A 23,195-nucleotide genomic window follows, 5' to 3' on the forward strand; every position below is an offset into this window, starting at 1 on the left:
ATGATTTCATTGTCAGAAGCCCTCTGATACGGATATCCATGCCGATCCACGGTGCTTCTTCCGCTGGCCATGAAGCCCACACGCCAGCACCTTGGGTGGTTTGTTGTTCCCTTCGTCACGCCGGATGCAAGAAAACCTGAAGACCAGTTGAAGAACATGAGTTTATTCTCGTCAATACCCCATTCCTCTCGTGGGGGCGCCCACTTTTTTTCCGCCCGAATTTCTCCCAACGCCAGGAACCGTTTACTTGCGCATGGAGGACGCGCGGCGCTTGCGAAGGTCGGCCTTCTCGGCCTTCTTCTCGGCAATGCGCTTGGCAAGGATTTGAGCGTACTCGTTCTGGAGGAAGAGTCCGGTTAGCTAGGATGACTACCAACATCTCGCTTCACGTGGATTCAACTTACAGCCTCATCCTTGACCTTCTCGGCCTGGCGGCGCTTGATCGCAATGCGGTGGCGCTTGTGCTGCAGGCGCTGGGGAGTGACCAGACGCTGGATGCGGGGAGCCTTGGTGTAAGGCTGCTTGCCCTCGCCCTTGGGCTGGACCTCGCGGCGAATGACGTACTTGCGGACCTATTGGATCGCAGCAGGAGCATGGATTAGTCTCTGGAACCCCTCTTATTTCACTTTTAGCCCAGCTCACGCTCCCCTTCTACTTGTTCTCCCCGTCGGCGTTTCAACCTCGCAACCGCAGGCGGTATGGGGGACGGACGACGAAGGACCAAATAGAGAGGAACGTGGCCTTCTCTTCTCACACTCTACCCGGCCTGCGCAATCCTCCACTGCAGCGCCGGGCAGGCGATGACGAGGTGGCTTTTCGAGGCGGATAGGAGCACACGTACATCGTCATCCTTGGTGAGGCCGAAGAATCTCCGGATCTTGGTGGCGCGCTTGGGGCCGAGGCGCTTGGGGAGGACGACGTCGGTCAGGCCGGGGAGGTCCTGGTCGCCCTGCTTGACGATGGAGAGGGCGAGGACGGACAGGTCCGGGCCAACGATGCAGCCGCGGACGGACTTGCGCTGACGCTCGCCGGTGCGGCGGGGGCGGTAGCAGGAGTGGCCGTCGGAGAGGAGGAGGCGGGTACGGTGGGGAAGCATGACACCCTGCTTCATGGGGAAACCCTGCTTGTCGTTGCCGCCGGTGATGCGGAAGATGTAGCCCTTGAACTCGTCGCCGAGAGAGTCGCCGGGAACCTCAGCGCCCATCTGTGGAGAGCGAGTCAGTTTACTTGATTCTGCCATCGTTCTCGGTGATATAGTCGGTCTTCGTTTCCAGATTGGAGTCGATGGACGGGATATCTATCGGTGGACGAAATCGTGGATAAGGTACGTACGCGCTTCTCCATGAAGACGGCGAGCTTGCGCTCATCTTCAATGTCGATGAGCTTCTGGCTGCCATTGGCAGGGTACGAGATGTTCAACTAAAGAAAATACAGTCAGTAATCGCGATGCTTGGTTATCACCGCCCCGACACGGGCGCAGTAGCAAAAAAAGGATCAATAACAACAGCGGCGCGTCGCAGGCATGCAATGCACGCAATTGTCGTTGCCGTCTCTGGGACTCAAATGGATCGTATCGTACCTTCATCTTGCCGGCGCTGGGTGGTGCAAGATTTTGTCGTGGATGGGCCGAGAATTCGCTGGGTGTTGGGAGTACGAAAAAAGAATAGAAAGCACCTTCGATGGATGTTGTAGGATTTTCTCAACACTTCGTGTGGGTGGGTGTGTAGGGCTTCGGTAGCTGATAAGACAGAGCCAATCAGAGTAATCGATAATGTCGTCGGATAAACAGGTCGCCGTGACACTTAAATTGGGGGAAGCCCCTTGGTGTGCACGGACCACTTGGTATGACTTCGTACGCGTCTTTCGTACTTAGTACGGCCTCACTGTAACGTGTAAGCTGACAGTGGGTTTCTCATCGTCATGCCCTGTTTTCGTATTTATCGTACTTGGCGCGTCATGTTTTACGATTCACTCTTCTAGATCCCTAATAAGCATCTTTGCATTGTCTCGATACCTCCTTCCCTCACCGTCGACACCTCAACCACAGCCATGTCACAAGTCAAAGTCTACCCCCCTCGGCCTTCTCGCCATGCGCCCGACAACCCTCTACCTCAGCTCATCCAAACGCCCTCCGGCTTTGCTCTCCTGGAACTCCAAGGCACCTTTAACCTCCCCCCCGGCTGCGTCGACGCAGATGGCAAAGCCACGGAGGTCGTGCAGATGGGGGAGATCAAATTTCCCGACTATGATCCCGAGACGCAGGATCCCAACAGCACGGCGTGGATGAAGCGCGTCCATCTCTACGTCGGGCAGCATCAGAGGCTGACGGGAGAGGTCAAGAAGCTGCCCAAGGCCTTGGCCGTGGTGCGGCGCAGGGGAGAGGTCGGGGCCGACCCTGAGCACCTCGAGATTGCAGAAGTCGTCAAGTACAAGCTTGTCTTTTCCGACAGACCGGAGCCGGTCAATACGGATGTGGATGCCTCTTGATTTTCCGGTCTCCCGGTGGATATATCGCATGGCATCAGCGTAGTACATTCATCCCGAGTTGCGTGGTTTGACCGGCAATCTGAACTACGGCGGGTGAGATACCACCATGCGGCGCGAGCAATAGGAGCAAATTCCATCTGGGTAGCGGCGGTGCGCCTGGGAGCTCGATTGTGTCGCGACTACAAAACGAAGCACTTGCCAGACGAAATATTTACAAAGTCGCCAGTATGCGTGGAAATACTCCTCATTGTCAATTTTTCGTCTAGCCTCGTACTTCAACTTCTATCGCCCTCGTCCTCCCTAACCCGTCCTTCCCATAATAATCCATGGGATACACGCCCGTCTTGTCCCATCCCTCCCTCGCCTCGAGGGCCACGAGTGCCTCGTAGGGCGTCAGCAAGGGCCGGGGAAAGGCATACCCCCAGTCGATGCTCAACCGCGGACAGGCAACCTGCACCCAGCACTCGACGTCGGCCATCATGGCCAGTTTCCCGGGGAAGATCTCGCTCAAGAGGAGGTTCACAAAGGGGATGCCCCTCTCCTTCAGGCGGGCCTCAATCATGGCCATGGTGTGCGGGTTCCCCTGGCGGCCGAGGGAGCCGAGGATGAGGCCCCATTTCGTGGCGCGCTTGGCGGTCCGGATGGCGTCGGCGCGCAGGTCGCGCATCTCGTCGTGGCCGTAGGTCTCGCGGGTGAGCTTGCGGGAGTACGGGTCGTAGCGGTAGGCGGGGATGGAAGGGTTGTGGATCATGATGCTCTCGAGGTGGAAGCGGCCGTCGCCGAGGTACAGGATGAGGTCGACCGGGTTCGCGGGGTCGTCGGGGAGGCGCGGGGAGGTGCAGCCGAGGATCTCGCCGCGGCTGAGCGGGGCGATCTGCGGTACGAGGACGCGGAAGCCGGCGCGCTCGAGGGCCGGGCGGACGCCGTGGATGGTGGCGTTGAACTGGATGGTGCCGACCACGGCGATGGTTTTGCCGGCGGGGAAGTTGCGCTCGAGGGAGGCCAGCAGGTGGGCGGTGTCGATGGCGATGTCGACGAAGACGTAGAGGGTCTTGATGGTGGTGACGTCGACGGGGATGAGGCAGCTATGGGCGTAGTGGACGAGTAGGTCGCAACCCAGGGCGCGGGCGGTGTAGTCGTCGATGCAGCATGCTCCGTAGGTGACGTCCCCCATGATGAGGGTCTCGATGCCCGGGCAGAAGTGGGTCAGGATGTCGGAGATGGTGGTGGCGAAGAGGAGGAGGCCCTCGGGCATTTGGAGGGCGACTTTCTTGGCGCCGGAGGAGCGGATTCGGTGGATGGTTTTGGGGATTTCGAAGCTGTAGTTGGAGGGGAGGAGGTCAATGGCGGCGTTGAGGGCTGGATCGTTGAGGATCTCGGCCGGGACTTGGTTTAGTAGCCTTGGTCCCCGGCGTGGTTTGGCGACTGTATTCGGTCAGTATAATTGAGAGTGTCATGGTGAAGGAGCGGCATTTGATGATTTCCTGCGACGGAAAATAGTCGAATTTGCGCAGGAATAGTTGAAGAGAACAGGCGAGGGACAGGTTGGATCAGACCTTGTATTGACTTGGAGTCTTCAATGGAAGCGGTACTTGATGTAGGGGTATTCTTTGCGGCGGCTTCTGCGGCAGTCCTTCGGCCAACAAAACGTTTCTTCGGTTGCTTGAGGGCTGGAGGCTCCTCTTCCTTGGCTGGGTCTGGTGTCAGCCCTGTAGTGTGTGTCTTCTCTGCTTGCGCAGCTTGTTGGCGATGTTCTTCCTCCAAGTCGGCAGCGAGGCCGAGACCGGTCTGGGCGCGGTCCTCTTCCATTGCAAAAGTGTGCACTAAGTTACCGACTGAGGTTAACTATCCCAGATGCAGAGATGATGTCAAAGTGTAGTATGAGTTTGATATGTCTGTCCGTAGTAGATCTTGTTGAATCCTGAAGTGGGATGAGATTTGCCCCGCTTCGAATCTGGAACGCGCTTCTTTGAGGAATCGGCTAAGTCAATTTTCGGAGGGGTAGGGATTTCGGGATATCGCTATATCAAGATATAACGGTTAAAGGGGCTGCATCAAAATTTGGACACCGAAGCCGAGCCCCGCACAGTGATTGGACTCCACCATCACCATCTCTCCTTGTGGTTAGTGATACTGACGCCTTTTGACACCAACTCCACCAACAGATCAGGCACTTGAGAGCCGATTGTGCTGACACTCTCATTAACGGGACGAAGACACCATTGAGGTCTTCAATGGACACTGGCGTCATACTGCCAACGACAGTAGAACTGATACTCTTCGCAAAGGACATCGGGTGACAGTTGACGTCTGTCCATCACCGACAATAGCGAGTGGAACTCGGTGCCTGGGCGACCCTGGGCGGGCTATCGGCACCTTGACAGGGGTCCCGCTAGCTTTAGCAGGAGCGCAAAGGACAGTGGATGGCTGCCACAGGGCTGGAAGCCCCTGTGGGCAGCTGATTCTGGTCCTCCGCCGCGGCAACGCTCTGCCAGACTAGAGCTGACCGACCTGCAGGAGTCTAGAAGTCCTTGGAGGCCAACGCAGCGCAGCCTCTCCGCCTACATTCATTCTGCATTCCATTCATTCCGTACGTTTTGGTCAATTGCGAAGCGACGGACGACGTGGAGTGCGCCAGGCAGCAGAATTGACCGCCTTATAGAACCCACCCCTTAGGAGAAGCATCACCATCTCGACTTCATCTCAATCTGGCTCCTCTTTCTCGCCTGCCAGACCGTCCCTTTACTCTGTCGATTTCTTGTCAACCCCACCGCCGCCATCTGGCATTGGTTACCCCGCGAACGGATCGCGACCGACGTACCGTAAGCCAAATCACACAACTACGATCCATTCGTGGCTCTCCTCGTGCTTGCGTCATCCACGAATTCAGCGCCTTTCGGCCTGTACTCCTCACTGCCACGACTTTAACCAGCCCCTGCGCATTCACCAGCTCGCATCGGGGGTCTTCCCTCGCTGTGCCGTCTAACGGGACAACCCCTATCCGGCTGGAAATGAACAAGTTTAGGTAGTTGACCGGGTCGAGTGCTCACCACGTTTGTGACCACCATGAGCTTTGCCCTCCCGCTCCGTCCTAGCTCAACCAGCAGCAGGAACAAGGCCAGCCGGGACTACTTTACAAATTACACGCCGCCGTCGTCCAATACCGAGGCCATCAATGGTCCTGTTCCCGCACCAGTCAGGGAGCTCACTGCGCCTATCGATCGTCTTATTGTCGGCGTCGACTTTGGCACCACCTTTTCAGGGTACGTCCCTTTTTCTTTTTCTTTCTCTTCCTTTTTTTTTTCTTTTTTTTTTCTTTTTTTTTTCTTTTTTTTTTTTTATGAAGGCCGCTGTGGTATTAGCGTCGAATTCTTCTCTGACCTCAAACAGAGTCGCCGCTGTATATACGGGCACACCAGACGACATCGAGATCATCAAGACGTGGCCTGGCGGCAACGGCATCACTTCAGACAAGGTGCCCACCGAGATCGCCTACACCGATGCGAAGCCGCCGACGACGACGACGTCAGATGCGACTGACCGCAGCGCCAGCTCCACGGTGAAATGGGGCTTTCAGTTCCGCCCCGAGGAGTCGCGCATCCGCTGCATCAAGCTCTTCCTCGATCGTTCCCAGAAACTACCCTTCTACGTATCCCCCCGAGACACCGCCGCACAGCTTCTTCACTTCAACAAGAACGTCGTCGATGCCGTCAGCGACTACCTCACCCAGATCCATACCCATACCATGGACGTCCTCAACCGTCGCTACGGCGAATCCTTCATGGCGTCCACCAAGGTCGACTGGGTTCTGACCTGCCCCGCCGTCTGGTCCGATGCGGCCAAGAACACCACGCTGCAGGCCGCCGAACGCGCCGGCATGGGTGCCAAGTCCTCCATCCAGATGATCAGCGAACCCGAGGCCGCTGCCGTATACACCCTCAAAGCCATTCAACCGAACCATTTGAACGTCAATGACAATTTTATTGTCTGTGATGCCGGTGGTGGGACGGTAGAGTGCGTGGTCCCCTTTTTTTGACGCGCCTAAACCACGGGTAGAGGTACCATGCTGATCTAACGCTGCATCGCAACCAGTCTCATTGCCTACAAAATTCTGTCGCTGAAACCCCTGAAAGTGAAGGAGTCTGCCGTCGGCACGGGAGGCCTCTGCGGGAGCGCATTCCTCAATTACAGGTTCGAGGAGCACTGTCGCAGCCGTATCGGCCCTAGCCGCTTTGATGAGATGAAGATCAAGAAGGCCAAGTGCTGGCAGATGGCGCTGAGGTATTTTGAAGATTTTGTGAAGCGCAACTTTAACGAGACGGAGCATCAAGAGGTTAACGTACCGTATGTCCCTTTTCCATCCATTTCTTTTTTTTCTCCTGTGCAATATCCAGTCGCTCTAACACAAAGAGCCTCAGATTCCCCGGCTTACCCGACGACGAGGAGGCGGGCCTCGACTGCGGTTTCCTGATCATGACCGCGGAACAGATCAAAGACATCTTCGAGCCCGTCATCAAGGAGGTGTGCGACCTGGTGCAAGGCCAAGTCGACAACCTCCGCGCCAACGGCGGCATCGTCTCCGGCATCGTGCTCGTCGGCGGCTTCGGCCAGAGCGACTACCTCTACCGCCGCCTCAAGCTGCACTTTGCCAGCGCGGCGCCCCCGCCGTACACGGAGCGGCCGACGCACTCCAGCGCCGTCGCGCTGCAGGACGCGGGCTCCATCGAGGTCATGCAGCCCGTGTACGCGTGGACGGCCGTGGTCCGCGGCGCCGTGCTGCGCGGGCTGGAAGGGAGCATGGTCATCTCGCGCAAGGCGCGGATGCACTACGGCACCTCGTACGCCACCATCTACGACGAGGAGAAGCACTCGGTCAGCGAGCGCTACTGGTCGCCGCTGTGGGAGCGGTGGATGGTGTCGGACCGGATGCAGTGGCACATCGCCAAGGGGCAGGCCATTTCCCCTTCCTCGCCCATCGCGTTCCACTACACGCGCAACTTCCGCCCGGGCCAGAGCCTGGTGGTCACGGACGACCTCATCGCCTGTGCCGCCGACGACCCGCCCGCGGCCTACACGCGCGATCTCGTCTCCGTGTGTACCCTGACCACGGACCTCAGCGCTGTGCCGCGCAGCCTCTTCACGCGGCTGACGACCACGCGCGGCGTCGAGTTTGATAACCTCGACTTTACCCTCGAGATGATTGTCGATAGTGCCGGGTTGGGCTTTGAGCTCAAGGTGGACGGGGTGCGGTACGGCCGTGTCGAGGCCGAGTTTCACTAGGCGGTGCAAGGGACTTGCTTGAGGAGGTAGCCGGGATAGTTGATGCAGAAGGGGTATAAGTTCAACAAAGCCTGCCAAGTCTGAATAGTAGGTATTGAGTACAAAAGCAAGTATCGGCTCAGTAGCCTCGTCCCTGGCAAAGCCACACATGTCGTCGACGGTGGTGGTCGCACTAGCCAGCCACCCCGTGACACAAAGTATATAGTGGCTGGTGGCCCACTAACAACGTATAACGGCCGCCACCCCTATTATTTCCCCCGTGAAAATGAACAATGATCTTTCTTTGCTTCCCAACCACCCCTTTTCACCTCCGTGATATCCTCAACATCAGAAGCCGCCCGACACCTCTTGACCCACTCCAAGCGTCCCGCGACGACCCCCCCGTTGTCGCCGTTCTTGCCTTCTGCGTCGCCTCTCCTCCCCTTCCAGATCATCCTCAACGCCGGTAACCCGCTCGGGGACATCAGGCCGCCACCCCGCCGGGTAAATACCGTCCGGACACGGTGCCTCGCGGATGCTACGCTCGGCTTCGAAAGCGCGAGCGTCTATAAGGCGTTCGTTCCAGAGGTGTTCCAGCATCCAGAAGTCCGGGCGGCGGGCGCGGTGCAGGGCAGCGACGTGGTTGGAACCTTCAGCGGCGGCGAGGGCGGTGTCGCTGACGTGGTCGCGGATGTGGGCCATGCGGTTGGCAAAGTTGCGGCGGCGGTCGCCGCCCGTGGTGGGGTGGTCGGCGTCGAAGACAAAGTCGTCGCACCACCAGCAGCTGCAGCGGGGTGGGAAGCTGTGTCGGAGGTGGTGGGAGGCTATGTGCTCGATGTACTGGCCTAGTCCCAGTTCGTCGGCCGGGAATGTCGTGGTGCAGCCCGTGAAGCGGGAGAATTCGCAGGGGATAAAAGGCGATGGTGGGCCGGGGTCGTCCGGGCCGTGGACGGCGCGGGACGCGTCGAGGAGGTACTGGTCGAAAGGGTCGAGGCCGCGGGGTTGGGTGGAGGGTACTTCGGAGGGAGTGTAAAGGGCAGGCATGCGGTGGGTGTCCTGGGGTGGAACGTTCGAACCGACACCTGCGTCCCTCGTCCAGACGCTGGTGGCGCAGGAATCGACGGTTGGGCCAGAGGAAACGGAGGAGGTCTCCGACCAGGCGCTGGTGCCGCGGGGGTTATCTGCGTCGTACGAAGGGCCGGTAGCTAGTTGGTAGTATGTGGACTCGGCAACGGCGCCGCCTTGGAAAGATAGGTCGAAGCCATCGATGTAGTCCCTCAAGGCGTGCACTCTGTTGTTACGGTGCTCGGAGCTTCCCATCTTCACAGGTGAGATGGGTCGGGTCGGGAGGGAATGTGTGGGCAGATGACCGACGCCCGAAAATCAAGAGACTATAGAACAACGATAGCGGGCAGTGCTAGGCTCGGCTGTCTATGATGATAACCGCCCTGGTCGAAGTGAGGTGAGAAGCGGTCCTCTCAGAGAAGGATATATATATGTACATGGACGTAAGTGACAGACTCGGAGTCGTCACTACGATCGACGTGAGGGCAAAGGAAGAATCATATAATGATGTATGGGGAGCATCAAAGCAAACTTTCGCTTGCCTTGTAAAGGGGGAAGAAATAAGACGAGATAGAAAAATGCGCAAAAGAGTTGGAAGAGACGAAAGCGAACATATTTAAACATGAAAGAGGGGGGTTCACTTTGCAAGATGCGCCGACAACTGCCATGAGCCTGAGACATTCGACAGAGCCGGCCGCAGCGACGGTCTAGGTAGGCAAGAGGGCAGCTTGGCTCCAGTCTAGATGCTGACCGCACATGCAGCAGCTGTATACGTGCAGGTAGATGCTGATCTGGATAAGAACGCTACCCGAAGGAGAGGGAGGGTTGGGGGTGGCTTGGACGAGCACCGGGAGTGTATCTTCGGGTTGGGTGACAGAGAGGCGTAGGTTGTATATTTCAAAACGGAGAGGAACCTTCCAGTTCGATGGCTGTCCGTCTTTCAAGTTCCCTTGCGGTATCCGTCCTTACAACGTATGCGGCCGGTATGCCTGGCTTTCGAGGGGACGACCACCTTGTGGATGGACTGGGCGGATGCCTCCTCTCTCGCCTGCCTTTAGGAGACTCCGGTATAACACGGGTCTCATGCCGGGAGACAGTAGGTCCCTGGACAAACTTGTCGGGCAGTTTGTCGTCTGCATCCAACACGAAGGACTGCGAAGAGATGGACATGTCGCTTGGATGAGTGAGATGATGCGATTCTTTTTGTATAAGCCGCAATGTGGAGTAAGTAAAGCAACTCCGGGTACATTTCGCGATCAATGTCTGGCTCCTTTCACTCGAAGTGTCTGAGTTTAAGAGCAGCATCCGATGGTCGCTTCCATTGTCTGGACAGGGGAAAGATTGAAGATGGTGATGGATTTACACTGGGAATGGAAGCGCAACATCATCGGTACGTACCTGACAGGAGTTTGTCGGAAGTTAGAAGGCTTGCAATTGGTTGTCGTTACTGTGTGTGAATGCCCCGCAATGGCAGTACCCAAGTATACAGTCAACCCGATTCCGTCGCATACTGTACGATCCTTTTCTTTTTATTTTTTATTTCGAGTTTGTTCCCTTCCTGAAGCCAAAGACAAAACCCGGAATCAATCGTCGTACCATCACATATTCACATACCTATTACAGGATTTCCAGCTACAGTCAATACAGGACCGGCCGGGGATTGTGATGGCGGTTTTTATTCTCAATGAGACTCGCAGCATTGTGATCCATCAGGGTGCATCCACGAACGTCCGCCGGATGGACGAGCGCATGGCCTTGGCGCGAGAGCCTACCTTGGCTTTCTCACCATAGCATCGCTCTGGAGTCAACGGAATTATGGGTCCCAATGCTACGTAATACATAAAGGGTTTATCACGACCAAAGCACCAATAAGGACCTATGGCGCAATTGGTAGCGCGTCAGATTCCAGCGATGGAGATTCCTGAAGGTTATCCGTTCAAGTCGGGTTGGGTTCAAGTCCCATTGAAATCCTTTTATTTTTGTCTTTCCTGTTTTTTGCTTCGGAGAGATGTGTACGATATTAGCATAGAAGTTGGCATTCTGTGTCTGTCTCCAGATGGTCAGTCCTGACTGAACTTTGCGGGTGTGATGCATGCATGACCCGAGTCGTTCTCTTCGCCTCAGAGGGCTCATTTTCTTGCCAACCAACAGAGTAGTGAACAGTCGCAGGTGATATACGAGGTGCATTCATTCCTACTTTCCCACGTTATACCATCGCCTTATTTCCCACTCTCCTGCACTCCTTATGATAAGACACGGCGCAGCTTCACAAACCTCCTGTTCCGACAAGCCAACCCGGTCCGTCCAGCCAAGTCACCCATAAACCAGCTGCATGGGATAGCGCGCGGTTTGGCATAACGTGAGGAATCGCTGACTTTGCGTATTCTTTCATTCCTCCACCAGACGGGAGCAGAACTCTTGGACGGAAAACACCCGGCCAAGGGGCCAAGGGAAACAAATAGCAGAGGAAATAGGCCGATGACTGCCCGAGATAGTGGTGGCCGGGATTCACTCGGGACTGCACAGCACTCTCGCCTTGGCAATGACATTCCGATACTGCAGATGCCCGCCCGTTTCGTCTCCGCGCTTGACGATGCCAGGGAATACGACGCAACTAACATCCCGCCGCGCCAACGCCTCCTCATCCTCCCCACCCATGTCTTCCATCGTCGAAGCATCGAACACGGTCTCCTGGTGCGGCAGGATTTCCGGCATGTAAACGTCAAAAGTGGCTTTTTGGACGGCCAAGAGGCGCGAGAGCTCGATGGCGCTGACCACCTGCACCCGCAGAGCCTGGTCGCGGGATTCCGTAGCCCTGACGTCTGTGATGGCATCGAGAATGCCGTTAAGGCGTGTGATGACCCCCTGGGCCACCACGTCTGTTTCTCCCTGCATCTTGTCGTTTCCCTCGCGACGGAGGAGGGAAAGGGTCGAAGACCGCCATTGATTCAGGGTCTCTTGCGAGCCTGCACACAACATACGGGTTTTCGTCAGTCTGCCAGTTCTCCTCTAGGTCTTCCTCCCGTGGGCAAATTGGAGAGGCGTACCGTAAGAGAGAAGCGTTTGCTCCACGTCTAGAAACCCCCGCGCCTGGTCTTTGGAGAGACCGACGTAGTAGGAATCAAAAACCATATCCACCAGAACCCGCGAAACGAGGGACAGCAGGAAGTGCACTTTGGCCGTGAAGATGAGTTCCTCGTACATGGGTACGAGTCTCTCTAGCTCATGCCACACCTTATCATCAGCGCTCGACAAGTCTGCTAGTCAGTCAGTCCACTAGTCTTCGTCCCCTGTAAACCCACCATGACAAGCAACAGTACGCTCTTGCGGTCAGCCCGGACAAACGTAAGGAGGGGGTGTTTACCAATCTTAGCCCGCCTGAAATGCATAATCACCCAATTCTGTAACCCATTGCCCAGCTTCGCCATGTCATCCCCAAACACCTCATCCGATGTCGCCGCCTGCCCGTCAGTTCGGGTACTGGAGCTCACAAAGGCCTTGAGCCCCCGGACCTGCGCCCGAAGCCCGGCGCTCTCGCGTTCCTTCTCCGCAACCTGCCGTCGGAGCGACTCGGCTTCGGCCCTGAGGAAGCCCAGCTCGCCTTCGACGCGCGCCAGCCGATCCTGCCAGAACGTCGCAGCGTCGCACTCGGCGTGCGCTAGCCGCTGCAGCTCGCGCGAGAACTCCGTCTCCATGACTCCCATTTCGTCCTCCAGCTGGGCTATTCGCTGGTCCTTGTCACGCAGTAGGGCCGCAGTCGCCGCCGCTGACGCTGGTTTCGCCGGACCGCCCTTATTGTTCTCTCTCGAGACGCGTCTCCTGCCGCCGCGCCCAGTGGGGGGACTGTTTTCCCGCTCCTTCAATGCATGTTCGTTTTTCGGGGAGCCGCCTTCGACAGTCCCTGGGTCATCCGTGCCTGAGGTGCCGGTAGGATTCGAGGCCCCGAGCTGGGCGCGGGGAGGAGGGGCTATGATGGCGACTTTGTCGACATCTTGGGCGATCGAGGACGGTGGCGACGGGGCGGGAACCGGCGAGGTGATGAGAACATGGGTAGCAGAGCCATAGTCCGACTTGTTCGCAGCTCCGGTACCAGGAGGCGAGGCCATAGAGGAGGATGTAGACGTGGCAGCGTGGCCTCCACGGCGTTTTAGGGGCGCCGTGGCAGTGCGGGTTGTCTTCTTATCTTTCGTCATTGGGACGGATCGACGTCGCGTGGCGCCGACCCCGCATGATGAACGCACCGTGAAAGCGTCCCGTTCCGTGGCGGCGCAGTGACCGGATTGTCTTCGTGTCAGCCTTCTGTGGTGTCGCGTTGAAACGACAATATCCGGGTAAATGCATGTGTCATGTGAGCAGGATATGCAAATCCCAGGGTTGCCGAGCTACTTCTATCAGAACACGAATATTCGTACCGAGTCAATCTTGTGTTCTGTGTCCTGCGAAGTATCTGTGACTACCAAACTGAGACGCCAGATTTGGTGGAGGTGCTAGTCGCGTACAACCCACTGTAGCAGACTAGCCTGTAGAAGTCACCGAACTGATCTGAGGTATCGCACCAAGTACCCACGAATTACCTACCTAGTTAGGTAGACAGCATCCTCCACAGCTCACCCCAAAATACCTTGGGAATATAGTGGTTTATGGTTAGGTAGCGGGCGATACCTAGTATCTACCCATCTAAATGACTTCTGGTGCTGAAGAGAATAATAATAAGCACACTACGCAGGAGTCGTCTGCTACCAAAGTCAGCCCTTGCAATTCCACCTCGCTCGACAGTCAAGCTCAGAATTCAATCTCAGCCTCCACCTCATACGCCGCGCCGTCCTCCCCCTCCACAGCCTTCGCCCCCATTCGGCAAATCGCAATCCTCTCCAGCGGGACGTCCTCCATCCAAACATGCCCATCATACCGATCCAGCACCTCGCGGGCATCCAACGTCAACCGCCTCCCTTTTCCCCGCCGCCCGCCGCCCCGGACGTAAACCGTGTTCACGACGGTCGCGTGTAGCAGCAGCGGCCGATCCTCCGCCACCATGACGCCTGCTTCCAAGAACGGCGCACGCAGTCCCTCGCAGAACGCCAGCAACACGCCCTGCGGGTCCACCGGCGGGGCGTACAACACCGCCGCCTGACGCGCCGGTTGCATGGAATGCAGTCCGCGCAGTGTGAGGGAGAGCGACCTCGGCCGGTTGTCCGTGTTCGCCGACGCTGTTGCCGTCCCTGCCCCCTCCCCTCCTGTCTCGGCAGCCACCCCCACCCCCGGCGCCGCGAGCCGTGTGGTGTCCGACAGGGGCCTTATGCCGGCGAGGATCTCTCGAGGTTCCAAGCTCCGAAGCACGGACACGGCCTTTCCGATGCCCTCGTCGTCCGGGAGGCTCATCATGCCCAGGGTGAGGTGCATCGTGCCGAGTGGCCTCACGGCCTCCTGGGGGATGGGCAACTGGACGGTGGCCCCCGTCATGTCGGCACGGAATGCTGCTAGGGCCCGTGCGAGCTGTGGTCTAGATGCCGGCGTGGCGAGGGGGATGCACAGGAAATGCGTGAACGGAGGTCTGCTCGTGGGTCTTGGAGGCATTTTGTTTTTCTTCAGAGAGAGCCTCAACTTGATGCGTCCACGATGAGATGTTCGAACGTTGGGTACGTCACTACCTCTTGTTCCAAATCCGCGAAATCCTGGAAGTACCGGAGTCTCGAAACAAGATTGTCATTGTAATCCGAGTGCTGAACAACCCAACGGCAGAACAGACAGGTCGAGACTGTCTGATTAGGTGCTTGATGGTTGTGTCGTGATGATTCTGGTTTGAAAAGTCGCCTGAAAGATACCTCGTTAATTTCCCAATTGAATATCCTTGTACGGTGGGTCGGGTCGACGATACCTCGTTCCTGCGTATTATAAGGTCAATTGCTTCGGAAATTATGCGTAACTCCTTTTGCGGAACCATGCGAAAATAGCTAATGGTCACAAAAGTCTCGAATCGATTGACACTTCATATGGTTTGCCCAATATCCCCACGTGACTAGGCCACCTGCAGCATCGTCGTCGGTACTCCGTGAATTGAATCATCCCGAATCCTTTCCATGCAGAATTCTACGTATAGTAATCCTCCCTGGCATGCTCGGGAATACGAAATATCGCCCGGCAAGACAGCCACCTACCTATTCCGACATACTCCGTAGACTAACCGCAACCCGGGAGTGCCTTGAACCCTTTACTACTACGTAAACCACTGAATGATAGCACAGGTGTCATGCGTCCTCTTCTAATGTACGCTGTTTTCGGTTTCCATGCCTAGCCAAGACTACAGGCGTAGATGTGAGGTGCGATCAAGTTTCATACGATCTTAATGATCCAGGGCCCGGTCATGAGGGTACCTCACTATAATAGTATAGCAGTCTGTCTAGTATGCACCGGGGAAGCACACGAGAGCGGCATGCCAGCTCAGACTTTGCAGACACAAAAACACACGAAACTCTCCACACCTTGAGCGATTGGTCGCATTGCGTCGGGACATGCACGAGGGAGTTCCAAGGCGCATCTGCGGACAAATATCTCTGAAAACTGGACTGTTGAGTCTTGAGGCTGCGCTGCTCCGGCTAGGGGAGGAACGAAAGTAGGCGATACTGCTCCATCGACAGATATTCCTACAACGTAGGTAGGCAGTGGAGATAGACTTCGTTCGCATGTAGTTCCCACCCCAGTCCTATCCACCGTCAGGGAAGGGGCGAAGGTCCTGCCGTATTGCCCTTCTTAACGCATCGATAGATCCTGGACTGGTAGTTTCTGACCAACTCTGCCTAACTAGTGTAGGTGTGAAGATGATGCAAGACCGCCAGACCCATGAACACAAGTGGCTTCGCGCCTCGGGTAGAATGGGGCTGCTTTCGTGGACCTCCCTTCCCAAACTGGCGACGACGTTCTTTTGTTTAGGGCCCCGAGAAAACTGTGTCGATGTCCATTCATTCATTCAAAGTGTTGCCGTGACTCGACGTCAGTCCAGAGCCATGGTTAATTATCGGCCTTGACACCCTTTTCGGCTGTGTCCGCCTGGTCGGTCTCGTCCGTCTTGTCGGTCTTGGCCGCCTTGTCCGCCTCGTCTGCCTTTTCCGCCTTGTCGCCTTCGTCCGTTTTTTCGGTCGTCTTGTCCGCTTCGTCGGCATCTCCGGTCGTGTCGGCCTTGTCGCCGTCCTCGCTGACGGAGCTCCCATAAAACTTCTTCAAGGCCTTCTCGCAGCTGTCGTATTCCATCCTGAGCGTCTTGAGAGTTTCCCCAATTCGTTTCAGACACAGCTCATTGTCGTTCACATCGGACCCGTCCTCGTTCTGTCCCTTTCCGTAACGTTGGATTTTTTCGCAACTGTCGCGGACATGGACTAGCCCCAAGGTTGCGGAAGAACCCTTGAGGAAGTGGCCGAGCTGGGAAAGCTCTTCGAGGTCTTTGTCGTCCCTGTAATATCGAGGCGACGAGGTACGAGTCAGCCATGTCCAGTAGCATGCAGGAGGCGCAACCCATGATCATCGCCACTCACAGTGCTTTTTGCATGGTCACAAAGGTCTCTTCGGCCTGCTCAAAGAAACCAAATACGATGGATCGGCTGAAGTCTCGTTCGTCATCGTCATCCATTTCCAGGATTTGCTCGAAAGTCGTATAGTCGACGCTGTCGCCTAGTTTCGGGAGGGTAGACGCTCCATCGTCGCTCTTGAGATCCCAGGATGCCATGTGAGTAATCCGGTCACCAGGGCGGGCGCTGGAAGGGGGATTTACCTTGATCTCGGCAGGCATGATGGCGCACGCGTCGTAAGCTCGAGGCTTATTTTGTATTTGTTATTAAGATGATTGACTGAGGTGTGTCTATGGTGATATTGGAAAAGAAAGCCCAGTTGTCCGGTAGGACTGGCCCACGGAGAGAACTATCATGATATGTGGTTAGAGGGCCCAGGGACAGGAGACATGAACTATGTTCGAGTGGCATTTTGGGGTGAAGCGGCTGCGGAAGAAAATCAACGGACGATAATGCAACTGTGAGGTACCGGTGCGTTGATGTAGGTTCAAGGGAAGCAAGAGAAACGGAAGACTGCGGGGAGGGGAGGGGCGAGGTAACTTTACCAGCCGGGACAAGTTAGAAGTATGGTGGAAAAATTCACGTCACTTTGAACAGAGAAACAATGAACAATGAACAGGTGTGAGTACTGTGTCGGAATAATGAGATTGACCAAGGGAGATTTGATCTCAAGATCGAGACGGAAAGTAATGGCTCAGGTGATGGAGAAGTGTCTTGAGTACGTTGGCCAATATGCTGTCGCGAAAGGGGGGGGAGGACTCTCGGCGACAGGGTTCACTGTCTGCTGTTGATATAATCCTTCCGGTGGGGGTAATGTGTGACAGAAAGGTGCTGCAAGCGCGGGGATGAGTGGGATTCAACGCGATCCGAGCAGGCGACGAGGGGATAGAGGTGGTAGAAGGAGGATAAACGAGGAAACCAGCATGGATGCCAGGTGAGGTAAGGCTGCACAACACCGAGGGAATCAAGTTGGATTAGTAGGCACCCTTCGACCCCTGTTCCCATAGGAGGGGCAACTGAGTGCCCACAGAATACCAACGCGGGGCTCATAGCCCCATCGACCGACGGATTGAGTGACTTGAGAAACAGGAGCATGATGCGAGGACATATCGTAGGTTGAATGGGAGATGGTGCGTGGAAAACATGTAGTGTATGGTAGCACGGAAGGAGGCACAAAGAAGAGACACCATACTCGTCGTACACACCTCGGATGCGCAGGATATTATCTCAATATAGAAGTGTCGCGGACAGCTCGGTATCGGTATTCGGGTTAGATAAAGAGGACCCGGTGAGGCACGGCACGACCGTGTTTGGTGTTCACGACCAGTCGCAAAGAACAATAGTCCCCGGGCGACACTTCTTTGTGGTTGATTTAGTGTACGAAGTACTTGGGTTGAATGACGAAGTGATATCAGCGGGCTAACGTTGGTGGCGTGAGAAAATCGGAATACGGTGCGTGAGTGATGTATGCGTCGCGACGAGAGGAAAATAGGAAAGGACGCATGGAGTGAGGTGGGGGGAGGAAAGCGAACACACGGCTCCAGCTAAAAGGATCAACTGGGGCGGCCGAGGCTGAGTGACTACAACGTACCTTTATCCACGGTATTAGTACTGTAGTGATTGATAGGATGTACTCGTACAACGTACATTTTACTTTGGGGGTCCGCAGTCATATTACTGTACCTATTACTCAGATGGGCCACTTGGCAGGTATTGCGCTTCTTGAAGCGGCTCCGTTCTTTTCAAACTTGGCGGGTGTGATGGGGGTGAGAGGGGGAAGCCTCTCTCTACAGTGTTATTCCAGTGTTATTCGACAGGTCGTGCGTTCGAGTGACGCGTAGCGGCGCGCCTGTCCCACAGCTTGCATCATTCCCGTACGCTGTCTAGGCTAGTTCCTCGACTTTGGCCCCGCTTTGTCCCCACGAAAGGGTCCATCCCACCGCCCCACTTCACCATCCATACTGTGCTACATAGGTAGGTACTCGAACCAAAGCCAAGTTCGAAAGGCGAGGACGTACAAAGTATACATATTCAAGCTACCTATCTTGGATCTTCCCGCATCCAACGCCCTGTTTCCCGCTCTGTCGTAGGGGTCTGCCTAGGGTTCTAGACCAGGCTCTTTTGACCACAAAAGTGAAAAATCCCACCCTTTCTCCCCCGTCTTCCTGGCGTCTTCTTGCTTTGAATACACAGAGGTCTCGAAGCTTGCCCAATTCCAAGAAATCCACGGAGTTCTTTCCCGACTATTCTAACACCTCACACCCCCAGCGAGGCCCAAACTCTGGTCGGAACCCAAGAGGGGTTCTACCCCTTGCTCCTTGGCGCTGTCGAATGCCTCCCTCGAAGCAGTACCTAGGTGCTGGCAACTGCTGCAAAATGTGACACTAGCAAAGTCTCGTGTGCACAGATAGGTGGTGAACGAATACTCCGTACTCTGCCCATAGACGTCCCACAAAATTCTTCTCGTTCCATGAACGAGAGAGGGGTACCGGAACACCTTGCGTGTTTCTTAGTCCGGCTCCCCGACTCCCCGACTCCTTCGCTTTGGATTCCCGTTTATCGCCGTTCTTCCCGCACAACGCGCCGGTGCCAGTCCATTCCTTGTTTGCTTGTGCCTCGGTCACAACATTGAAAATTCTTGTTCGATTTCAAGAGAAGGGAGGATAATAATCCTGAGACGTCGGCTGATTGTGCGCCAGCACGTATTTTCTACTCGACTGTTTCTGTGTGGTCGAATGTGGGGTAGCTTGGACACTTATCCCAGGCTCACAACTACGTCATAGCCTAGGCTCATGTACCGGTACTTCTACTCCAAAGAGCCTATACCCGTCTAGGTAATCTCATGCACCAACGCATGTACCTACCCAGTACGTGACCTGCCCTACGAAGTTACAGCCTCCTGATAACTCGACGAACTGGTGTCCGTGATATGTTATCGATTTTGGTTAAGAAGATCAGGGGAGACAGCGACATGTGCTCTAGCCTTCACGTCGGTTCATTTGTGCTTCCCACGCAGCCATCTCCACATGGAGGCAGACCTCGTTATCAGGGGCACCATTTGTTGCCATGCCGACTGCCAACCCATACCTCGAACATGGGGCCGACCGAGTTGGATAAGCTATCGTCCAACGCATCTCATAATCGCATGTAGTCACAGCCGTTTTCAAGTTGACCGACTCCTGCGGATGCGACAGACCTTCTAGAGTCTTCGTTCCAGGCTGATATCACTTGGCAAGTCTCATCCGATACTTTAAACTGCGATGGGTAAGTCATACAAGACATCGCATCGTGCAACAGCCCAGTCGCAAGAGCCTCTGTTTCCACTCCCCCAAATTCTGAGCCGCCCTAGGGGTAAAATCCGGTTTTCCCTATCTCCTGGTGCCCAGTAGAATCGCCTCTTGCCCTGGCTGGTCCCACGAGGAAGACGGGGAAACACATACGCTTTCAACCTTCAGTATCACCTATAGGGCCTGTCTAGAACAAGAGAAGATTGACCTCAGGAATATTGTAAGTATGTATTATGAGTTTGAAGTATGCCCCTTCGTGATCTTTCGTGCCCAGGATCCCAGGTACGACTTCCTGTAAGCTTCCACAGGATATCGGATCCGGATTATTACAGCCGCCGGCTTAGGGCAGCCGGGACCGGGAGCAGGAAAACGTTTGTCAGGATGGATTACGAAGTAAAGCTATATGAGGAAAGGTACCTCAAACGGATCGTTTTTGTATGGGAAAATCCCTGTGTATAAGTACCTCCACCCAAGCCCACCCGGGATTGAGTGGCCAACAGTTCCTAACAATTGACTGGTCTCCTTACGAACTTCTGCTGTGCTGCTCCCAATCTCACACTTTCCTGGGAACGCCAGAACGGGAGATTGTACTGTTGATTGGGAACGCCCACGCGCCTCGGCCTCGGCGCGAAGCTTGCGTCCGCTTGGCTGCAACACCACTCCCACCGATTACCACCAATTAAGAAGTTCCCCCTACACCGGTAAGCTAGTGTATGGATACATAGAGCGGCCCCTTGTGAATAGCATGGGCAAACTCGATTTGTTATGCAATGTCGATCTGCGGTCTAGAAGCATCGAAATAAAGCCCATTCGCGGTTGACCTGTGTCGAGGTCCGCATTCCAGTGCGCTGTATGACGCTCGATATGATAATGTGTGGCCGTGAATTTGGCCGACCCGTGCTTCTCAGCACCTGGGGTAGTTGCCCTGTTCAGACCCCCAAGTGCCCTTTTTCTTGGGAAACCCAAAGCAACGGAATAAAACGAACGAAAACTTAATTATGCCGGCGCCGCCCGAGATTGGATCTCAGGCTCATCGCCGCTCCGTTGCTTTGCCCTGTAGAGGGAGACCGGTTACCATGTCGGTGGAACACGTCAAGGCGCGTCATAGCTTTTGAAGGCAAGCCGTTCAAACAATAGCAAGTAAAAGACAGTATTGGTTTCTCCTTCACAGCAGGACTTTGCAAGCCACGCTTAGCAGCCAGGCGGCATCATGCCATCCTCCCTGGTCGGGATCGGGGGGAGGGATCTGTTCCTTGGGGGAATTGGTCACGCCCTCGAAGTGCCGAGTTGAGGTGCCCCTCCAGCCGTGTCTCTCATCCACCTCCCCTTCAGCATCGTCATCGACACTCGTATCGGAATCTTCCGGGTTTTCTTCCACCGAGAATAAGGACAGCCCAAACCACGAACTGGGCCCGGCGCCCTCCGCCTTGACGAGTTTCCGTACGGTGGCCTCATCATCCTTGCTCGTGTCTTCTCCCATGACCTCCAACCGATCGTCGGGGTTGACAAAATCAGGGCCCTGGTCATATTCGTCTCCAAGCGTATGGTCGCGGTCGAAATAGCCGTCGTCCAAATCTCGGCCGTCGAGGGTGGCCATCCCCTGGCCCCGGGGGGCTACTCGGCTGGCGGACCGACTCCCGTGCCGACTCCCACGCGTTGAACGACGACCCCCGTTTGTCCCTTCAGTGATATCGACGACGCTGCTCCTCCGGCTCTGGTAGCGGGACATCAACTCGCGCTCCCGGGCGAGCTCCCTCTCGAGGATATCCGCTTCCGCCTCGTCATCGCGCAGCGCCACGAGGCTAGTCGAACTCTCGCGCGAGGTGAGCCACATCTGCCCTTTGTATTCCCTTGCCTCGGCACTCATCAGGATGCCGGCACGGAGAAGCCAGTCACTGTCGTCACGGGGGAGAGCATCGTTGCGAGCGCGGCGGTTCGGGGTGGCCGCGCCGGAAACAGCTTTCCGTCGGGTGGTATTGGAGGGCGCCTCGCGATCGGTGAAGCCGAGGTGGGAGGCCGACTTGCTTTTGGGGAGTTGGGCGTCTGCTACGGAAGTTCGCCGCGAGGAGCGGGAGCTGGACGGGAAGGTCGGTGGTCGGGCGAGGATACTAGGTGTAGTAGGGGCGGACTTGCCCTGGATGTAGGAAATGCTGCGGACAGGCGGGATATAGGAGAAATCCGCGTCATCGCCAAAGGGTAGCTTGGGAGTAAGGGGGGCGAGCGTTAGATGATTAAGGTTGGTGCTGGAGCGGTTCTTCCTCCGATTGTGGTGCTGCTTGTACGCTTCGTCCATGGTCGTCACCGGGGAAGTAAGTAATCAATTGACTTGGACCAGGGTGATCTGCATCAATAGACGTGACAATGATACTGTATTGTAGTCAATTGGGTATACGACGATGAAGCTGGAGACTAGAGGTGGCACTGATGAGAGCGAATGGAAGGGGAACGTTGAATAAAAGAGAAAAGAAGGTATAAAGGCAGGAGGCAAATGGGCAAGTTAACAGGCCGAGTGCGGTGTGGAGATGAATGAAGGGAGAAAGAGACGGGCAAAGTTCGATGCACGGACCAGGATCTGGACTCAGCCATGGACTGTTGAGCTGGCTTGTGATTTGCTGACCGCAGCCAATAGGTACACCATATTAGAAACATGTATTTTCTGGGATCGTATCATACGGACTACAACGTACGTACGTACGATGTATTCCCATGGGCTACGTACGAAGTAAGAGTTGCTGGTCGTGTCACATGGATGCAGCGTATGACTGTAGCAACCTATCTACCCATAATGGCACTGAAGCGTTGAGGTTGGTGTGCGCGCAGAAAGATTGTGCCTGGGTAGAGCGACATGATGATCTTTAATTGTTGTATCCATGAGTTGCTCGTTTCGTTACCTTACGAAGTACATTCCTTGGTCTTGGTCTCGTTTAGGCCCGAGCTACCGCATGCAGTTGACGAGATATGACTCTAGTTCGGCATCATGCCTTTTACGGGTGTATTGTATCAGTCTCCACAGGCAATAGAGAAGCGGCCGGTACGCCGAACGGTCCTGTTCGGTGCGATGGCATGCTCGAGCCAGTGCCGCGGCTCCGCTACCAACGCCGGATCAATCAGTGGCGTAAGACCGTCACAGCCAGGGGGCATATGGCTCAGCGTGGCGCATCAAGCGATGAGAGAGGCACTGCTTGATCTCCCACCATCTGTACCAGGCCTTACTATTATTACCTGGGTATTCCGAACAGAGGCGACCACTACTTCGTATGGTATGACTGATCTGCGAGAGGGTTGGTTTCCCATGTTACAAAGTACAGGGATTCTCAGGCCTCTCACCGGCCATCGGATCAGTGGCGTACCTCAACCCACTCCGATCAGTGGCACTCGCCAAAGTCGATGAGGATGCATGACCCGCTGGTCGGGGCGAAGGAATACTTAGTAAGTAGATGTATTTTCGAGGGAGTCGATGGACATTTCGCTTTCGATTTTGGATATCTTGAACCGGTACGGTACTTCTCTACACATTATGTGTGGCTAGTGTCGCACA

General features: G+C 55.7%; 11 protein-coding genes and 1 non-coding gene across 12 annotated transcripts; 5 read left to right on the forward strand and 7 right to left on the reverse strand.

Moving 5' to 3' along the window:
- Positions 1-243: 243 nt before the first annotated feature.
- On the reverse strand, positions 244-1,585 carry ACRALDRAFT_1054514 (40S ribosomal protein eS6; the record flags this gene model as incomplete). The annotated part of the gene is made up of 5 exons (XM_071015821.1): positions 244-339; positions 405-572; positions 842-1,204; positions 1,333-1,419; positions 1,580-1,585. The coding sequence occupies 5 exons, from the start codon at positions 1,583-1,585 to the stop codon at positions 244-246; spliced, it is 720 nt and encodes a 239-aa protein (XP_070878389.1).
- Positions 1,586-2,049: 464 nt separating this feature from the next.
- Positions 2,050-2,487, forward strand: ACRALDRAFT_1067792 (uncharacterized protein; the record flags this gene model as incomplete). The annotated part of the gene is made up of 1 exon (XM_071017484.1): positions 2,050-2,487. One exon carries the CDS (start codon positions 2,050-2,052, stop codon positions 2,485-2,487), a length of 438 nt encoding a protein of 145 aa, XP_070878390.1.
- Positions 2,311-4,423, reverse strand: ACRALDRAFT_1047257 (uncharacterized protein). The gene is made up of 2 exons (XM_071015491.1): positions 4,044-4,423; positions 2,311-3,912 (listed from the first exon to the last, which is right to left on the reverse strand). The coding sequence occupies exons 1-2, from the start codon at positions 4,294-4,296 to the stop codon at positions 2,750-2,752; spliced, it is 1,416 nt and encodes a 471-aa protein (XP_070878391.1). The 5' UTR covers positions 4,297-4,423; the 3' UTR covers positions 2,311-2,749.
- Positions 4,424-5,553: 1,130 nt separating this feature from the next.
- On the forward strand, positions 5,554-7,767 carry ACRALDRAFT_2094282 (uncharacterized protein; the record flags this gene model as incomplete). The annotated part of the gene is made up of 4 exons (XM_071022662.1): positions 5,554-5,750; positions 5,878-6,501; positions 6,580-6,831; positions 6,906-7,767. The coding sequence occupies 4 exons, from the start codon at positions 5,554-5,556 to the stop codon at positions 7,765-7,767; spliced, it is 1,935 nt and encodes a 644-aa protein (XP_070878392.1).
- A 327-nt stretch (positions 7,768-8,094) lies between these two features.
- On the reverse strand, positions 8,095-9,066 carry ACRALDRAFT_1067789 (uncharacterized protein; the record flags this gene model as incomplete). The annotated part of the gene is made up of 1 exon (XM_071017483.1): positions 8,095-9,066. One exon carries the CDS (start codon positions 9,064-9,066, stop codon positions 8,095-8,097), a length of 972 nt encoding a protein of 323 aa, XP_070878393.1.
- Positions 9,067-10,119: 1,053 nt separating this feature from the next.
- ACRALDRAFT_206468 (uncharacterized protein) lies at positions 10,120-11,293 on the forward strand (the record flags this gene model as incomplete). The annotated part of the gene is made up of 9 exons (XM_071022045.1): positions 10,120-10,222; positions 10,286-10,323; positions 10,376-10,473; positions 10,525-10,630; positions 10,706-10,767; positions 10,868-10,894; positions 10,918-10,973; positions 11,065-11,170; positions 11,215-11,293. The coding sequence occupies 9 exons, from the start codon at positions 10,120-10,122 to the stop codon at positions 11,291-11,293; spliced, it is 675 nt and encodes a 224-aa protein (XP_070878394.1).
- Positions 10,684-10,766, forward strand: ACRALDRAFT_t1. The gene has a single exon. It is a non-coding gene; the product is annotated as a tRNA-Trp (tRNA).
- ACRALDRAFT_1074310 (uncharacterized protein) lies at positions 10,838-13,111 on the reverse strand. The gene is made up of 3 exons (XM_071018229.1): positions 12,176-13,111; positions 11,859-12,068; positions 10,838-11,777 (listed from the first exon to the last, which is right to left on the reverse strand). Exons 1-3 carry the CDS (start codon positions 13,002-13,004, stop codon positions 11,320-11,322), a joined length of 1,497 nt encoding a protein of 498 aa, XP_070878395.1. The 5' UTR covers positions 13,005-13,111; the 3' UTR covers positions 10,838-11,319.
- A 2,705-nt stretch (positions 13,112-15,816) lies between these two features.
- ACRALDRAFT_2038255 (uncharacterized protein) lies at positions 15,817-16,591 on the reverse strand (the record flags this gene model as incomplete). Its single annotated transcript, XM_071020859.1, has 2 exons — positions 15,817-16,255; positions 16,338-16,591. 2 exons carry the CDS (start codon positions 16,589-16,591, stop codon positions 15,817-15,819), a joined length of 693 nt encoding a protein of 230 aa, XP_070878396.1.
- Positions 16,592-16,711: 120 nt separating this feature from the next.
- On the reverse strand, positions 16,712-19,164 carry ACRALDRAFT_1091583 (uncharacterized protein; the record flags this gene model as incomplete). The annotated part of the gene is made up of 17 exons (XM_071019576.1): positions 16,712-16,909; positions 16,959-17,063; positions 17,093-17,130; positions 17,193-17,315; positions 17,356-17,596; positions 17,656-17,729; positions 17,795-17,950; positions 18,018-18,023; positions 18,074-18,157; positions 18,186-18,219; positions 18,272-18,351; positions 18,389-18,451; positions 18,500-18,574; positions 18,633-18,754; positions 18,824-19,007; positions 19,050-19,093; positions 19,141-19,164. Coding segments are annotated over 17 exons (1,650 nt in total), but the record flags the coding sequence as incomplete, so codon positions are not given.
- Positions 19,165-19,212: 48 nt separating this feature from the next.
- ACRALDRAFT_206465 (uncharacterized protein) lies at positions 19,213-19,955 on the forward strand (the record flags this gene model as incomplete). Its single annotated transcript, XM_071022043.1, has 8 exons — positions 19,213-19,226; positions 19,260-19,288; positions 19,353-19,478; positions 19,522-19,537; positions 19,607-19,686; positions 19,757-19,824; positions 19,860-19,901; positions 19,932-19,955. The coding sequence occupies 8 exons, from the start codon at positions 19,213-19,215 to the stop codon at positions 19,953-19,955; spliced, it is 399 nt and encodes a 132-aa protein (XP_070878398.1).
- Positions 19,956-20,032: 77 nt separating this feature from the next.
- ACRALDRAFT_1060558 (uncharacterized protein) lies at positions 20,033-22,159 on the reverse strand. Its single transcript, XM_071016254.1, has one exon. The coding sequence runs from the start codon at positions 21,948-21,950 to the stop codon at positions 20,823-20,825; it is 1,128 nt and encodes a 375-aa protein (XP_070878399.1). The 5' UTR covers positions 21,951-22,159; the 3' UTR covers positions 20,033-20,822.
- Between the last annotated feature and the right edge of the window lie 1,036 nt (positions 22,160-23,195).

Source organism: Sodiomyces alcalophilus, assembly GCF_042370955.1.
Source record: "Sodiomyces alcalophilus JCM 7366 unplaced genomic scaffold ACRALscaffold_1, whole genome shotgun sequence".
NCBI lineage: Eukaryota > Fungi > Ascomycota > Sordariomycetes > Glomerellales > Plectosphaerellaceae > Sodiomyces > Sodiomyces alcalophilus.

Excerpts from the sequence above, each read along its gene's own strand:
- ACRALDRAFT_1047257 (XM_071015491.1), bottom strand. The coding sequence starts at position 4,296 with ATGGAAGAGGACCGCGCCCAGACCGGTCTCGGCCTCGCTGCCGACTTG. Across the intron at positions 3,913-4,043 it reads AGACTCCAAGTCAATACAAG|TCGCCAAACCACGCCGGGGA; the intron begins GTCTGATCCAAC and ends GACCGAATACAG.
- ACRALDRAFT_1074310 (XM_071018229.1), bottom strand. The coding sequence starts at position 13,004 with ATGACGAAAGATAAGAAGACAACCCGCACTGCCACGGCGCCCCTAAAA. Across the intron at positions 12,069-12,175 it reads TTTCAGGCGGGCTAAGATTG|ACTTGTCGAGCGCTGATGAT; the intron begins GTAAACACCCCC and ends ACTGACTAGCAG. Across the intron at positions 11,778-11,858 it reads GCAAACGCTTCTCTCTTACG|GCTCGCAAGAGACCCTGAAT; the intron begins GTACGCCTCTCC and ends TGTTGTGTGCAG.
- ACRALDRAFT_1060558 (XM_071016254.1), bottom strand. The coding sequence starts at position 21,950 with ATGGACGAAGCGTACAAGCAGCACCACAATCGGAGGAAGAACCGCTCC.